The sequence below is a fragment of the Antrostomus carolinensis genome, unplaced genomic scaffold, assembly GCF_000700745.2.
Source record: "Antrostomus carolinensis isolate BGI_N321 unplaced genomic scaffold, ASM70074v2 scaffold5710, whole genome shotgun sequence".
Lineage (NCBI taxonomy): Eukaryota > Metazoa > Chordata > Aves > Caprimulgiformes > Caprimulgidae > Antrostomus > Antrostomus carolinensis.
Window position 1 is genome coordinate 4997 of NW_010287607.1, and position 12482 is coordinate 17478.

The following is a 12482-nucleotide window of genomic DNA, read 5'->3' on the forward strand; positions in this document are numbered from 1 at the left end:
AAGCTGGCTAATTGGAAGCAGCCACTTCCTGAGTTGTATTTACATCTTGGCTGCTGACATTAGTTCAGAATAAAGAGCTAATACATTAGCTCGGACATTCTTTTTTCCTATAAAATAGCATAATTTTGGCATGCACAGGATCTCCACAGAAGAGCAGCTCCCTTTGTGGAGGTCTCAAACAACAAAGCTTTAGCAGGGATTTGCAGTGTTGGCTACTCTAGGGATGGATGGATGGATGGATGGATGGATGGATGTGTGTGGGGTTTTGCTCTATTGGTTGCTATGCAGCTGTGAGCACTGAAGTGGGAGAATATTCCCTTTTCTCATGAAGAAGAGGCTGCGCTAACAGTCCTGTTGAATTGTTTTACATAGGAGGATGAAAAGAATTAAGTGGCCTCCTTCACAGAGGGGACCTTCCCTCTCTACCTTTATTGCCCTTTTGCTGCACAGGCAGGCACAAGAACCTCAGGCAGGCTTCAGTTTTTATGATAAAACACTGGGAAATCCCATGTCCTTGCCAGCCCCTGACTATTACAGGCCTTTTCACTGCAGTAATCTGCGTACCTTGTCTTCACCAGGCTCCACCAGGTACGTAATAACAGTGTGGATGCTGGGAGCCCTGGGATACAACCAGTCCAGAGCAGTAACAGTCATCTGTAGCACATTTTCCAGTGTGCAGATATGGTGGTAGGCTTTGCTGAATGCATGAGAAACTCCCTGTGAAAGCAGAATCCTCCAAATGAGCCAGACAGTTCCATATGATTTGGGGGAAAAAAAAGCTGAGGAAGTGTTCATGCAGCAAAATGAAGCAAAATGGTTGTAACAAGTTACTTTAATCAGAATTTCTAAGGCTGAAAAGTGACTGTGAAATACCCTTTATCAAATAAGGCTCTAAAGCTCCAGAGTATCCGAGTCACAGCCAAGTCCTAAACTAGACAAAGTTGTTTTTCGGTGGAAATAGCCAAACTGATTGGTAATGTTGGCTTGCTGCGCTCCCTGCTGCTCAGATGATGCATCCACAAGGAGGCTGATGCTACAGAGCATCCCAAAGAAATCCAGACTGCTGTTGCTTATCATAGTCCACCATGTAAAAAGTAACGTTTCATGCCACTTTATGGAAACAAAGACAAATATGAGGTTCAGAGCTTCAGGAAATAAAAGCTACTATTTTGGGGCTTTGCACTAAAGTCCAATTAATTTACTCGTCAGGAGAAGCTGAAGTAAATTATTGATGAAGTGATACCTGATAATCAATTACAGATAAGATGTTAATCAGTAAGATATTGATAAGGTGTTCTGCTCCCATCACTTTCACCATATACAGTAACAAGGGGCCCACAGTTCTTTTCTTAGTTGCACATCTTAAGTTTACTCAGAATGAACATGTAAAATTCATGTGGCCCCTACAGAGTTTTTTGAAGAGTAGTCTAACAAGATACTTTCTGATGGTGCTCACCTGATAGAAACTGATCTCATGGGTCAGAAAGATGGTTTTCTCACACTGGTCCCAAAGAGTGTCAAGTCCTAGAATGCCAAAGACTCTCCAGTGAGCATCGTGCAATGGCAGTACCAGGAGTGAACCTTTCCTTTCCTCCTCTGGGCGATCATAGTTCCAGAAGTGGATATTTCCATGGAGCTGAACTCTTGGAACATGGATTGGCTTTCCCTCTTCAACAACTGCAAAGCTGAACAATAAACTTATGAAGAGGTTTGTTCAGAGTAGCAGAAAACCTTTAGCAAAGCAATAAATACAGGAGCTTTGATCTCTCCCTGCTTTTTGTCATTAGAGAAAGAAGGTGTTAGCTCCTTATTCTGACCACACACAGAAATACCACATTTACCACTTGCATCCCAAAACCAGTGGTAATAAAATAAGGCACTTTTCATCCTTAGGACATTTAAAAAACTTCTACTAATGAATGTAATTAAAGAGAATACAGAAGCAAGAAGCAGTTACATTTAATAGGTTAGAAGAAGCAATAATTAAAGAAAGAGACAACTATATCTAGCTTTTGGAAATGGGAAGTAAAGAGGCATGAAAGCTGTTTGTAGTGTAAACACTAGGGAGGGAAAAGCATGGTTCTCAAAAAATATCCTGTGGATGTAAACTGGTGTAAGGGAATTAATTTTTAAAGAAGAAAATGTAAACCCAATAGCCTTCTGCTAAAGGATGAGATTTATTAGACTGTGAGCTAATCTCCCTGAGGAAAGGAGAGAAATCCCAAACAGAGCAGTTCTAAGCAGCCCATGCAAAGTGTAAGGGCATGTATACGAAAATGAATCATTCCACAGGGGTCCCTGAGGAGGATTTCCTCTCTCTCTATCAATCTCTGTTTCCAGTGCACCCCAAACACTGCCTGGTGCCCCTACATTCCAAATATTTTTGAGAAAAAGGAACAGTTACTTGCAGTTTTTCCTACCTTACTCCTTTCATGTCTTTGTAAAGTCTCTGGTTTAGAACATATGGAGCGTCATCTGCGGTACATGCCACATAGTGTAGGAGAATCTGTCCCCGCTCTGGTGAGAGCTGGTTCTCTTCCAAAAGGGCAATATATGCACTGATCTTCTTGTTATCCCCATGGGCTTCTGCATCCTAGCAACCAAATGTTTCCCATTACATTATGTACATTAGCCATTGGCCATTACACTTATTTCATGTACTTAACACTTGTCTCATTTTTGCTGAGGTGCTGTTCTGGGTCACTGATTTTGTATGTCACGCACCAACTGCATGACATGTGTGTGTCTATGCTGTGATCGCGTCTGACCGTTGCGCTCCATTACAAGCAAAAACACTTTGTATTTTGATTGGCAAGGAAAATGGATTTCATTTTCCTACTGCTAATAGGGAGCAGTTCCCATAAAAATAATCCCTAATTATAACCTGTGCCTAAGCAAAACTCCTATGGTTTTCTTCTCCAATAGGAGATTCCTTTGGAAAAACCAGACAAGTGCCAGAGTTGCTACATTTACAAACCTAAATATGGCATTGTGAGAGTACTCAGCTACCATGAGAGAAGTTGTGCTTTCAGGAGGGCTTTAATGGTGAGGACAAATGTCTAAAGTTGCAGCTGCAAGTCAAAAATTAAACTGTATCTCCACTACAAATTAACCATCTCTGTCCCAAACTGAGTCTGGTGTGTTTCATTTCAGAAGCTCTAAAACTAGACCTATGGATTTCCAAATCTGATCCAAGTCAACTCTTCAAAAAGTGAGACATAAGTATCCATGAAATGCATTCTGTATTGGCAGAGCATGGATGAGAATTCTTGTATTGCAGATCTGACCTCTGACTCTTTCTGTGCATAACCACAGGCTCTCCTGAGCATTGGCTAAGTGCAGAAAAGCACAAGCACACCAGCCTCAGACCAGCTTCCCATGCTCCCTGCTAGTTCCACTCTAATGCACCAGGGCTGGAGTCACTGACACAATCCCAACACAAACAATTCTTGTGCTCCCTGGGATGGGTACCTGGGAGAGGGCCTTAAACACTGCTTTGTAAACTGGTTCCATGCTTGCTCCGCTGGTCTCAGCTGCTTGCTGGATATTGTGCAGCCATTTCCTCCTGGCTAAGCTTTGCAGAGACTCCGTGTGACTTTGTTCCACGCTTCTGGTCAGGAATTCCACCAAGTTATCAATAGCTTCATCCTCATTGCCATTGAGCTCGGAAGCAACTAACTCAAGGAAAGTCTGGAATGCCTTTGGGGATAGCTTCCCCACCCCACTGAGCTGTGGGTAACGGGAGCAAAGGTGTTTCTTTGCTAGTAAAAGAAACAGAAAATAAACCAGGGACAGTCTATTAGAATAAAATGTTCTGCTTTTCTTGTGCAAAATATGAACCAAGCCTTAAACTGGCTTTGGGTGGAGTGCTCCAGTCCATCATTCTGGGTTTCTTCCAGCTAAATATAAATTGTCATCCTGACAGATAATCTAAATATAAATTGTCATCCTGACAGATAATCTCCAGCTTCAAGACTGGATGCACCTTTTCCTCTAGATGCCTTCATTCTCACCTGCTGAGAAAGAAACCTGCACAGCATTGCTCCTGTGCCCCTGTTGTTCCTCTGCAACTTACCTAAACAATAATAAAGGTCAATGGAAAATAGGAAAGCTACTTGGTGTTTTACTCTTTAATATTTTATATTAGTATTAATATTTCTTTTTATTATTATTATTTCATTAAATCTGCTTTCATTTCAACCCATGAGTCTCCTTTCCTATTCCCAATTCCCCTTCCCAGGTAAGGGAGGGGTCATGGGGTGATAGAACAGCTGATTAAATGAAGACAAAGGAGGAATGAGGAATGCCACAAGGGTCCAGTTACAATTCCCAAGAATTGCTTTCCTGTATCTACTCACTCTAGTTCACAAACTCCCAATTTGCCCAAAGGTCCTGAAGACAAATGGGACCCACCTCAGACTTGTAATCCGAGCAGATAAGAGCACAAAAATGGAAATTTACCCCATCGGTTTCTATTCAGAAGTTACTTAAACCAGCAGCCAGTGTAACATCCAAAGGTCCTGAAGACAAATGGGACTCACCTCAGACTTGTAATCCTAGCAGATAAGAGCACAAAAATGGAAATTTTGGTTTCTATTTAGAAGTTACTTAAACCAGCAGCCAGTGTAACAGCAGATAAGAGCACAAAAATGGAAATTTACCCCATCGGTTTCTATTCAGAAGTTACTTAAACCAGCAGCCAGTGTAACAGAGCAGCTCATCCCCTGTGCCAGTTCTTCCCAGACCCACAGCACAGCTCTGGGCTCACGGGGGTGCTCTTGCACAGACTGTGGAAGTTGCAAGCAGCATCCAGGAGCTGGGAACCCGGGAGTCCCTGGCTGCTCTGCACTGGCTGTGCTTGCCTGGTCATGCTCCTGGCAGTGCCTCTCCTGAGCTTTGCCATGACTAACAGTGTCATCATTTTTTCTGCATCCTGATTTCAAATCCTGTTGGACCCAAAGAAGTAAAGAAACGGAAGGAGCTATTCATCAGGCTGCCCTGATAGCAAACTCAGCAAGCAAAGATATATAGGTAGAATGACTTTGCTGTTAAGCAGAGAGTATTTTGTGATCAATACATACAGTGGTCTATAAGGAACAGTGTAATAGAAAATCCTCTGATTAATGATGCACAGGAACAGGCAGGGAGCTGCCCTGATTGCCTCCCAGTGCACCCAAGACACAGATGTTTATGGGAGCTGAGAGCTTCCTCCTTCCCCACAGAAGTCAGGGGGCATTTTATCACTGATTTTAGCTGTAGAAGTAGCAAATACTAACTGGCCCCAATCACAGTGGAGCTGACTATTAATGCTGTCTTATCCTGTCCATCATCTAAAGAACATTCAGTATGTTTTAATTTAATTTCTGATTTTCTGATAGAACTAGGATAGAGAATTTTTTGATGGTATAAAAATGTTTGGATTTTCACCTCCATTTTCTCCTCTCTTTGAAGTAAGAGATGAAGAAAGAAATACACACGAAGTTGAACATGGCATGATCAGTGCCTTCATTACCACAGCATAATGAATTATTTTCCCCATTATATCTGTAACATTACATTTTTCACTTACAAGGACAATTAAATAATTCTACCCACTTTTCATTCTGTGTTTTCATCCAGGGGGAGTGCAATGTCTGTGAACCCTTCCCCCAAACCTGCTTGTTCCATGATGTTTTTGAGAGATTAGGCTGAAGCTGCTAGAAAGTTTTATGGTGCTTGTAGGTGGTATTGATTTTGCTCTGCTGTCTTTCTATTTATTTGCCCTTTAGTTTATGAGCCCTTCATGGCAGGGACTATGTCCTTCCATATTTCTGTAGTGTGTTCTGGCATGCTTTTAATATAGGAGAGCTGTAGATTGCCAGTCTCTCCTGTGGCTGTGCAGCCTGGAGACAATTAACTGTAGCATGCTGGTGTGCTCCCCACCCCACCAGCTGCTTCAAGTGAGCTAAAGGATAAAGAGATTTTGGTGGTTTCCAAAATGAGCCATAGTCATGTGCAGCAGAACAAGCAACATGAAGATGAGCATGGAGATGAATAAACCAGGCCTCTCCACCCAAGCACACATGCAGACATGTTCTCAATTGCTAATACAGTATTTCACCTAATGCCCACGTGTTAATATGTATGAGGCTGCCAGACAGGTCCAGATGAACCTGCAGCACTTCTGTCTGACCCAAGTCTATTCTGTCAAGGACCAAATTTGCTAAGTTTATTTGGAGAAATGAACCAACAGAGGAAGTGAGGCTCGAAGTTGCTATCTAATTCATGAGAGCTATGCAACAGTGTGGATTACTACAGGCTATTTGAGACCCATAATAAGGAAAGCTGGTGTTCTCTCCTATGAGATATGTTCCTGCAGTTAGCACAGTAAAATGTATCTATTAAAAATAGCTGGATAACATAGACAGGCTAGACTAAAAGTGCAAACATGTCCTCAGGCTTTAAGTGTGTTTCTCACTGCCATATTACAAGTATACATTGCATGTTACAGCTGAAATAATTTTTCAACACATCACAATGTCATGAAAGCATTGGGCTACCTCTGTGCCTGGGAATCTGTCGCAGAGGATTCTCGCACAGGAGGAGGGGATGGAGCTATGCATTCACAAGTAGGTCTGGATAACTTCCTTTTCATTTTATACATCATAACATGTATGCTTATGACAGCTTGCAAAACCAAAAAACGCTTGCCAACAACTTCATTAGCACTGTCGTTGAATGGTTCAAGGCCTACTGTGTTGGCATTGTTCTCTCAGAGCAGAGCTGTTTCCTTACCCTCCCTCAAGGCTTCTTTTTCCATCCCATCCTTGAATGTGCTTAAAACAGCATCCACCTCTTCCAGGTCCAGAAACCCAGATGCATTGCTGTCCCACTTTTCAAAAAGTGCCTCCAGAAGCGGTTTCCGTTGGGCCAGACGAGAGATGCGGTGAACCTACAACAGAGAAACAGCGGTGAACCATATTGATCAGCTGACAGTTTCTTTGGTAATTCCTGGACACTGATGCTCAGTGTCTACACAAATATGGAGAATACAGTGTTTCTTATGGGTCAGGCCAAATCTAAATACACAGCTCAGACCTGGAGATGAACCATTAAACCTTGTAAACACTAAACACAGCCGACAGTTCATTTTTACCAGGCAGAATCAGCACTGTTGTTCACTGCAGTGAACAAACAAAGCTCATGCTGGATCTAAGGTGAGATCAACTCAGGTAAGTGCAAGTTTCCCAGAATACAAATGTCATCCCAGCAAGAACTAACCACAGCCTTGTTAGTAACACCCAAAGATGTGTTAGTTTGTATTTCTGTACATTGTTATTTTGCTGGTGCTGCCCTGAAGTGCATGGGCTCCAAGCAAATGCATGTACAATTTGTCCTTTAAACCCAGTTTTTGCACAGCACACAGTGATAAATGGCTGGAGTGGAATCCTCTCAAAGGCCAAAATACGGGCCGTGTGTGTTGTGTTCTGTGTGAGGACAGCAGAACCATCAGGTCCAACATCTCATCCAAATTAGGTCAGCAGCACAGAGGGAAACTAGAAAGAGTTCTGAGGAAGATGCAGCTAGAGAGGCTACTATGGACAGAGCCACCACAAAATGTACTCTGAAGTGATATGGGGCACCCTGATGCTGTGCATGAGGATATTGCTGAAGGGGAATATATATTTTTTCAACACATGGCAAGAGCACCTTGTAACTTAAACACAAAGAAGCATGTGCAGATGCACATACAGCCATACACAGCAAAATCAAACACACTTGTTTTAAAATCCTCCCCAAAACATTCACAACCTCATCTGTACATGCTGCAGTAGGTCAGAGATCAGGTTGTTGGCTATTATAAAGGTGAATAAGCAGAATGGAATGTTTTGAGCTCTTTCACAATTAACTATCAACATGCTGTCTCACCGAGTCCAGCTCTAGAACAGACAGACATCCTCTGACAGGATGAGTCTGTCATCACTTCTAGAGCTAAGGGCTAGGGAGGGAAGATCCATATGAAAACAAAGGGATACAAGGTTTCTTGAAAAAACAGAGATTGCAAGGCTGCAAGTGAACAGCTCTGCCAGCCTGAGATTAAGTTGACTTTGTCAGTGTCTGTAGGCATTTGCTTGTTTATTGTTTGGACATGGGATCAACAAAACTTATCAATATTTACCTTTTCTAGTTGGTCCATTTTTTCCTCTTCTGTCTGTTTGTATTCTTCTTTGATAAATGCAATAAGCCTCTTCACAGTAGGCAGAGAAATGTCTTCACCAACAAATGTCTCCATGAGCTGTACAAACTGTGGCAGGTTGAGGCAGCTTTCATCAAAGGCACTCCTAGTATGAGAAGCCCAGCGGTTCTGAATCTCTGCCATGCTGGGATATAAGTCTGAAAAGCAGAAAGCACAGTGTGTCACAGGAAGGCAAATGCTGCCCTAAAACCAGCCATGTGGCAGATATCAACGTAGTCCTGAACCCTGCACTTCCTATCCAGTGAAGGTACGTCTGGATATGGACTGATTCCGTGCTAAGGGCCTTAATCTGCTTATACTTCTCTAATAGTATCTCTTCAGAGTTATGCTCAACTAGCACAGATGCTGTCACAAAACCAGGTCAAATCACTGAATACAAGTGAGCTGAAATTACTGTTACACAGCAAATGGCCTTCCGAGACAAAGGTCTGATCTTGTAGGCAGCTTCAGGAATTAGTCTTTGTATTCTTACCCAAACTTTCAGCTCACAGCAGCACTGGCATGTCTGCAGCCATTATGTACCCAAGTGAACACACAACTTTGTGACCAAATACCTGGAAATCTAGTGTTCTCACATTTCCATTCCTCTGGAATTCTCGCTCCATAGCTGCTATACCTGCAACTTAGGTCACCAGTCAGAAGGTTAACTGATGAAAGATAAAATATACCTAGTAATGATATAAGCTTTTAAAAAAGACACAAGATACAGCTTTTCTAAAAGCCTTTAAATACATCTATCTAAGCTATAGTTTCTAAAGCAGATGAAAGAAAAGAGCTGACATGAGCAGTCACCTGACTATGGCACTTCAAACCCCTGGCTAGCTTTAGCTGGAGAATCCTGTCTGAGAGTGCTGGACCTGCAATTTTAAAAATAAATCTTCTGTGAACCAGAACTTACTAGTCTGAGCATGTAAAATCTACTTCTGTGTCTCTGAAGTTATCAGTGGCTGTATTTACTGTCTGGAAATACTGCTTCCTAAAATTCACCTGGGGAATGTTACATTTCTACAAACATCCTTTTTAGCAAAAGTAGTAAGATAAATTATTTTCCAAAACAGGTTCAAAATGATATTCAGACTTCTTGTTTCCATCCACCTTTCTCTCAGAGACCATTGTACCACCACACCATCATTTCTGCAAGAACAGAGTGGGAATCTGCTCTCAGGATGGAAGCACTGCATGCCCCAAACAATGCGGGATGTGCATCCAGGGACTGGCTGCATGACAGGTGAGTGCTGCGTACTGGAAGTTAACCACAGAAAGCTGTAGGTACCAGTGGGCTGTACCATCAGCTCTCCAGCCCTTTATGTAATAAGTCTGTCACTAGACTGCTCTGGCAAGGTAGACCCAGTTCTTGCAGTATTTTAGACTGTGAGGCACAGAAGTGTATTCACAGAGCATTAGCAAAGAAGTTGGTCCTTCTAGTACGTTGTCCTTAAGAAAGTACCTCTTATGAAACACACAGCTGCCCAACCACAGCCTTCCTAGAACAAAGGCCTTTGTATACAATTAAGAAGTATGGTAGTCCTTACACAAAAAGATTAAAATAAAAGGTTCTGCTATATGATCTCATAATATATCTCCCTATGGGGAATCACAGTCTAAAATTATTAAAAGTCCTTTCTATATTTAACATGCTCAGGCTCCTGTCTTGCTATACTATTACAGGGTGAAAAAGAACATAAATTTTCTCCTTATTACAAAAATGCTGCTGCTTCAGAAAGTCTCTACTTGAATTAAAGAGTCTGCTCAGTGTCTTGAATACAGATCACCAGCAAAGTGACTCACCTGCTGTCCTGTGAGAGGGACACACTCTGAAACCCTGACAGAAAATACCATGCTGAGATGGTTATGGCCTCATGTATTCAGGAATCACTCACACCAATAGTTTTGAAATGGATTAAAAACACACCTGCAGTTAAACCAGTCCAAATGTATATGTTGGGTAAGATTAAAGTCTGCCAGAATAAAGGAGAATGCTTTACCTTTACCTTGGTCTTGCAGAAGGTCCTCATCCTGCAGTCTTGTCTCTGAGCTTGTCTGTTGGCCAAATGGGCTGCCACGCTGCCTAGAAAAACTCTCTTTCCTTGCAGGAGTTTCTTTCACAACGTCTGCAAGTAGAGCATCCTGTTTTGAAGCAATGACATCCATGTCTGCCACAGTTTTGTCTTCTGAGGTCACGGTTGTAGCTTCAGGTGTTGGTCCTGAAATTGTGCTGGTTATCTCTGCAGTCCTGTTGTCCTCCTGACTATCTTGCCCTTCTGAACCAGGTTCTGTGTCTGAGATACGAGAATGTTCTTCCCTATTTGTTTCTGTATCAGGCTCTCTTCCTTGGCTAAATTCCTCTCTCTCCACCTGTTTTTCAGATCCAGATTCTCCATCTCTACTGAGGCCATACCCAGTAGAGGCTGATCCTTGGAACGCTTCCTCCTGCCTGTCTGCACTTGCAGATGTTTTGACATCTTCCTGGAAACTGGACTTCTCACTAGGTACAGTATCTCCATCCAAATCACTAGCTTCAAATTCAATGCTTTTCACCACTGACACAGTGTCCTCTCCTTCCTTTCTCACTTCAGCATCATTTGATTCTGCTGCTTGGTTTCCTTCCTTAGAAATTCCCCCAGTCTCAGCTTCACTCATGCCCATTTGTTCAAAATGACCTTCTCTGACACTAGTTTTCATTCTATATGTATATTGTTGATTATCATCTACAGCTTGATATGCTAAAATCTCACCCTCAGAAATTTCTCTTTGAGACAAGGCTAACTTCTCACTGAGTTCCTCACAAACTATCTGGTCATCAAAGCTTCCCCATAAATCCGCAAGCTCAGTCTCTTGCAGCTCAACTATTGGCCCTAAAATGGAAAAAAAATATTGATCAGCTGACAGTTTGCATTGGTTTTATGTTCTCTACTATTGCACAGGCAAATGTAAAAAAAAAATATATATATATATTCCCTGGCAAATACAAACTATCAGAAAGTACATTCTGCAAATATGCATCTCAGAAACACAAAACTTCCAGATAATGTCTTTGCCTGCAGAGAACTGCACTTGTTATTGTGGATTACACCATATTTCTTTTGAAATAAATACAATGTTTCATAATTCTCCATATTTATTAAGAAGGAAAGGTGTAATTTCCTTGCATTTGATCTTAGCAATTAATTAATATCCAATATCTTAAAAATATTTTACTTCCATGTACAAGATCCTCTGTGGTTTTTGTTTATCTTTCCATGTTCCTGGAGAAATTTTAGTATAAACACAAAACTAACTTCTAATATTGCCCAGCAAAAAAGAACAATTTTTTCAGGAAAAGTAGTCTTTCTTTAATTCTACTTCCAAAAAGTACTTCAGAATTTTGTAGGAAGGAAGAGTTTTGGATACTGAAGTATTTCTGAACATTGCATCACAGTTAGCAAAACATGTTTGCAAATTATGATGTGTAGGTCACAGCATTCATTTGGGTCGTTTTTTAGGCTCTGTCCATTTCTAGTAACACTTATAAACCACATATTAACTGTGCAACCTCATGTGACCTCCTAATGATTTCACCACAATTGAAACATCCCTTCTACTCACATTGTCTGGGGTTACAGAATCCCTTCTTAGCAATCCCTGGGCTTCTGTCATAGAAGTCTATCAGCAGAGCAAGTATTTTTTGTCTATCTAAGAGATCAACCTAGACAAAAAGATTAACATTATTGGGTTTTTCCTGTGGTTCTTGGGACTTCCATCAACATTTGCAGGACTACAAATTCACCATTAGCTAAGAATTACCTGTGACTGAAAATTATCCATTACCAGAACATCAGTACAAATTTCAAAGAAGTTAATTTATTTCATAGAGGCAAAAATTTCTTCTCTGGGCTTAGCTGGAACTCCTCATACATATTACTTTGCAAACACATCCTCTTGCATATTCTTGACAAATTACAGTTGGATGATTGTAACCACTTCTGCCAAAGGATTTCTTCATGTAAAGATCAAAGCTTCAACATTTCACACTTTCAGGACAGATATTGATTGCCTGACAGTACTATGGAAGAATCTGCACATATTTTGAACTGTGCTGTATTATATTAGTGACTGCACACTGGAGCTTGGTTTTGTGCCCCATCATTTCCTTTGAAGCATTATGTATTGGCAACTGCCTGGGAAAATAATCAGTCCAAAAATCTGAGCTATTATGACATCCTCCCTAATTTCCTTTAAAAATCCATACACATTCATCCACAGAGGT

At 41.4% G+C, this 12482-nt stretch overlaps 1 protein-coding gene across 1 annotated transcript in view; it reads right to left on the reverse strand.

Moving 5' to 3' along the window:
- The window catches only part of EFCAB5 (EF-hand calcium binding domain 5), a gene marked incomplete at its 3' end in the record, with an annotated part of 32217 nt that overhangs the window by 4289 nt on the left and 15446 nt on the right, over positions 1 to 12482 (reverse strand). The window contains exons 6-15 of the mRNA XM_029083853.1: positions 11822 to 11921; positions 11027 to 11091; positions 10525 to 10843; positions 10222 to 10407; positions 8159 to 8373; positions 6775 to 6931; positions 3472 to 3761; positions 2421 to 2593; positions 1457 to 1685; positions 565 to 717 (exon numbers count right to left, since the gene is read on the reverse strand). Coding sequence (XP_028939686.1) covers positions 565 to 717; positions 1457 to 1685; positions 2421 to 2593; positions 3472 to 3761; positions 6775 to 6931; positions 8159 to 8373; positions 10222 to 10407; positions 10525 to 10843; positions 11027 to 11091; positions 11822 to 11921 — 1887 coding nt within the window. The remainder of the gene's footprint in view (positions 1 to 564; positions 718 to 1456; positions 1686 to 2420; positions 2594 to 3471; positions 3762 to 6774; positions 6932 to 8158; positions 8374 to 10221; positions 10408 to 10524; positions 10844 to 11026; positions 11092 to 11821; positions 11922 to 12482) is intronic.